This window comes from Lolium rigidum, chromosome 6 (assembly GCF_022539505.1).
Source record: "Lolium rigidum isolate FL_2022 chromosome 6, APGP_CSIRO_Lrig_0.1, whole genome shotgun sequence".
Lineage (NCBI taxonomy): Eukaryota > Viridiplantae > Streptophyta > Magnoliopsida > Poales > Poaceae > Lolium > Lolium rigidum.
In genome coordinates this window covers 182587329-182592309 of record NC_061513.1, presented here as the reverse complement: position 1 = coordinate 182592309, position 4981 = coordinate 182587329, and the positions used below count along the sequence as shown (strand labels likewise).

General features: G+C 48.2%; 1 protein-coding gene across 1 annotated transcript in view; it reads left to right on the top strand.

Moving 5' to 3' along the window:
- Positions 1 to 4133: 4133 nt before the first annotated feature.
- The window catches only part of LOC124663615, a 1900-nt gene continuing 1052 nt past the window's right edge, over positions 4134 to 4981 (top strand). Inside the window, exons 1-2 of the mRNA XM_047201295.1 lie at positions 4134 to 4568; positions 4671 to 4673. Coding sequence (XP_047057251.1) covers positions 4134 to 4568; positions 4671 to 4673 — 438 coding nt within the window. The remainder of the gene's footprint in view (positions 4569 to 4670; positions 4674 to 4981) is intronic.

Genomic DNA, 4981 nt, shown 5'->3' with positions numbered 1-4981 from the left:
TAGTGGGAGCAAATTCAACGAAGTAGCTATCATTATTATTCTCATCAAGTGTAGGAGGCATAGTATAATCACAACAAAATTTACTCTCCATAGTAGGTGGCACCAAAAGACCACTATCATTATCATCATCAGAAATAGGAGGCAAAGTATCATCAAAGAAAATTTTCTCCTCAATGCTTGGGGGACTAAAAATATCATGAAAACCAGCTTCCCCAAGCTTAGAACTTTCTATATCATTATCAACAATGGTGTTCAAAGCGTTCATACTAATATTACTACCAGCATGCAAATAAGATTTCATAGGTTTTTTAATTTTCGCATCAAACAATCCATGTTTTAAATCGGGAAATAGAATAAGAAGCTCACTCTTGTACATTATGCCAAACTAGTGTAAACAAGAAACAACAAGATGCAATTGCAGGATCTAAAGGAAATAGCTTCGAGCACACACACGACGGCGCCGAGAAAAATACTTTACACTGAGACCAGTAGTATGAGTGCCTTTTACCTTTCCTCCCGGCAACGGCGCCAGGAAAAGTGCTTGATGTCTACGTTCGCTCCTTTCTTGTAGACGGTGTTGGGCCCCCAAGAGCGAGAGGTTTGTAGAACAGCGGCAAGTTTTCCCTTAAGTGGATCACCCAAGGTTTATCGAACTCGGGGAGGAAGAGGTCAAAGATATCCCTCTCATGCAACCACTGCAACCACAAAGCAAGAAGTCTCTTGTGTCCCCAACACACCTAATAGGTGCACTAGTTCGGCGAAGAGATAGTGAAATACGGGTGGTATGAATAAATATGCAGCAGTGCAGAGTAACGGCGTGTAGTCGATGGTGGTAGTATGCAGCGATAGTAACGGTAAACGGTAAACAAGCAGCGATAGCGATATTTAGGAACAAGGCCTAGGGATTACACTTTCACTAGTGGACACTCTCAACATTGATCACATAACAGAATAGATAAATGCATACTCTACACTTTTGTTGGATGATGAACACATTGCGTAGGATTACACGAACCCTCAATGCCGGAGTTAACAAGCTCCACAATAATGCTCATATTTTAGTAACCTTTAGTGTAAGATAGATCAACGAGACTAAACCAAGTACTAGCATAGCATGCACACCGTAACCTTCATGCATATGTAGGAGGAATAGATCACATCAATATTATCATAGCAATAGTTAACTTCGCAATCTACAAGAGATCATGATCATAGCATAAACCAAGTACTAACACGGTGCACACACTTGTCGCCTTTACACACGTGCGGGAGGAATAGAACTACTTTAATAACATCACTAGAGTAGCACATAGATAGTAGTGATACAAACTCATATGAATCTCAATCATGTAAAGCAGCTCATGAGATTATTGTATTGAGGTACATGGGAGAGAGATGAACCACATAGCTACAGCGAAGCCCTCGAGCCTCGAGGGTGAATTACTCCCTCCTCGTCATGGGGGCAGCGATGGCGGTGAAGATGGCGGTGAAGACGGCGGTGGAGATGGCTCCGAGGGCACTTCCCCGTCCGGCGAGGTGCCGGAACAGAGAGTTCTGTCCCCGGATTGGAGTTTAGCGATGGTGGCGGCGCCCACGGAGTCTTTACGGAGTTTCGTCAATTGGTGTCGAGGTTTTAGGTCACGACGACTTAAATAGGCGAAGAGTCGGAGTCGGAGGGCTTCCGGGGGCCCACACCCTAGGGGGGCGCGCCCCCCCCTTGGCCGCGCCGGGGTGTGGTGTGGTGGCCCTGCCCCCTTCTCCGGCGGTTCTCGTGTGTTACGGATGCTTCCGGGTAAAATAGGAACCCGGGCGTTGATTTCGTCCGATTCAGAGAATATTTCGTTACTAGGATTTACTGAAACCAAAAACAACGAAAACAGGAAGCGGCACTTCGGCATCTTGTTAATAGGTTAGTTCCAGAAAATGCACGAATATGACATAAAGTGTGCATATAACATGTAGATAACATCAATAATGTGGCATGGAACACAAGAAATTATCGATACGTTGGAGACGTATCAGTGTTCTGCTCGATTTCTTCAGTTCCGGCGGTCGGAGGTGAATCAATCGACGGTAACCACAGTCTCCGTCAATAAAGCCGTTCTTGCTGAGCTCAGCTTTCTGGAGCAAGCACCTGGATCTTCTCTGGTCGGCCGTGGCGGCGGGAGGAGAAGAAAGGGTGCATATGCAAGTCTCGCCGTTCTCTGGCCGGTTATGGTGGCGGGGGGAGAAGGGGAGACGCATTATGCTGCACATCGGCATCTACTAGGAGGAGCTGAGGATCCCTGTACTGTTCAAGGTGGATGGTACAGTTGCTTTTCGACTCCGCATCTTCGACAGTGGATCTTCCTCGACAAGTGCTTCCAAGCCGGTGGCAATCTTGCCACGGCTATCCTTGGCCATGGAGGCCAATCTACAACCTCCAAATCGGAGGCTACTCTCCGTCATGTCTGCTGGAGCTCGACACCTAGATGCTGCCAAGTGGTTCGTCCCCGGAAGCCTCAAGGTAGCCAGCGACGACGGTCTCTCGCCGGAAAAGGGCGCTCGAGTACTCTCACCCTGCTCCTCGGCGGCAACGCCTTGAGGACGCCGGCGGCTGGTGGCAGAGATACCCAGGGTCTTGATTGCTTTTCCAGTGTTTTTGCTAGGGTGTTTCTTGTAAAAGTACATGCCTTATCTTCAAATTCTCGGTTCTTCAGGACGAGTGATGTAAAGGGCATGTATGAAAATTGTACCTGCCATGCCACGTGATACGCTAATATATGATCCACTCCTTTGTTAAAAAAAGTGTCAAAATTGAAGTTTGTAGTCTTGGACGTGCCCTATTTTTACACAATCTGAAATCTCTCCCGTGCCTTATTATGCAAATCATTGAGTATGGAAAAATAAAATTTCGTGCGGTAACAGTTTAAAACAGGTGTTCTGCCCTGTTTTCAGCTGTCCTATTTTGCAGAGATGCTCTAAGTCTGTGCTCTGAGTTTGGTAGTACTACTACTTGACTTAAACCGACGTTGGAAAACAACCTTCTACACTACTATACATTCAACAAGATCAAACACTCACATATAATCATGAAACAAATGATCTGCCATAGTTTAAATGGACACAAAGTGCAACACACATCACATAGTTCAAGAACGACACACAAAATGACGTAGTTTAACAACGACACACAACATATAGTTCAAATGGACACAAAGTGAAACACATAATTTGCATATCACAAATGCATCTCACACTTCCGCATTTTCCAAGTCAACACCTTCTTTCGCGCATGGCGGGACGAAGAGCGCACGGGCAACGGCGGTTGTGTTGCTGGTGTCGGCGCCACCGCTAGGGTTTGGCGCATGGGGCGGCGGCGCTGCGGAGGCGACGGCAGCGGCGGCGGGTGGGACGGAGTAGGGAGGGGTTGCTGGGCTGCTGGAGGGCCCGTCCATCGCCGGGATTGCGCCGACGCGCGGAGGTGAGGGATTGGACGGTCAGGCGGCGAGGCGAGAGGGAAGTTTCAGCGTTGGGTTTCTTCGCGCGTGCGTTGAGCGATGACGCGCGCTGTAACCGGTGCACAAAGTATAGCGCTCACGGTAGCGCAAACTGGCTAGCTCCCAAAAAGTTTTACAGCCGCGCTGTTTGCAGCGCCTGCTGGAGGACCAATTTTGCTCCCGCGCGCTACAATTATACCACGCGATCTATATAGCGTGCCTGTTGGAGATGCTCTTAGTAGAGATAGAATTATTAGTAGAGATAGAAGATTATTAGTAGAGATAGAAGATAGAGAAGAGATGAAGCATCCGTTTTTCTTTGGCAGACATCACGTGCGGTTGCAAAATACTCCGTATAACACGACTGGGGGGACTATTAGAACACGCAAGCGTCTCTGAAATCGAGTCATGACCGTGTCTGACAAGAGGTAGATGGAAACTCGACAGCATCGCACGTACTACTTGATGTCTTGATCCGCGGCCGTGTACATCTCGGTCCCTTCTTTGCTGACTTCTTAAATATACATACAACATCGAAAGATAGCCAAATCCAAAGCTAGCACGCACGCGAGCGACAACGCAATTAAATGGCGTCGACGAACCAACAATAGCACCCCTAACCCTAACCAGACGCCCAATCCACCTTCTGTCGCGATGAGTAGTCCCAAGGTTGTCATGGCGGTGGCAGCGCTTCTGCTGCTGCTGGTATCCCTGTCGGCACGGGCGAACACGACGGACTCATCTGAAAGGGAGTGGGAGTGGGAGTGGGAGAAGATCCAGGAGTTGCACCGGCAGGTCTTGGCGGACTGGAAGGCAGGGCACGGAAAGAACAAGAGGAGCGAGGTAGAGACTCGGCGGGTGTTCGCGGAGTGGAAGGCGGTGCATGGCAAGAAGTACACCTCCGCCCGCGAGGAGGAGCGCCGTTACGCCGCCTTCAAGGACTTCCTCCGCCAGATAGATCTGCACGAGGCCGCCTTCGGTGCCAACTCTGTCTTCACCATCAACGGGCCGTTCAGCGACCTCACCGATGAGGAGTCAAGGGCCTTGACCGAGAGCTATCTTCCATCCCACGAGAGCGAAGATCAAGATGTTCTTAGTTACTATAGATGAAAAGTGCACACGGATTTATGCTTGCAATTTATTATTGGAATTTCTATTTTTCAGACCTTGGTTCCTTTTTTTTATATGCAGACCGTACCTTGGTTTCTTAATTATACCCTATATAAAAGCTAAGCAGTTTAGAGCATCCATATTAGTTTGGGCACTGTGCTAATTTCTCTCACTTTTCTTCACGCCATGGTGACACGTATGTTTGTGCAGGATTGTTTCCTTATCTATATTCATAACTGCAACTTCTGGCTTTATTTTCTGGTGTTTATTACCTCCGGTGGTTTCCGGTTGCCAGTCACGCAGACGGCCCACGAGCGTGAAAAGATCGTGCGCCATTCTCCCACCGCTTTGACTAGATGTTGTTTTCTAGAAAAGTCTCGTGCCAATTCGTC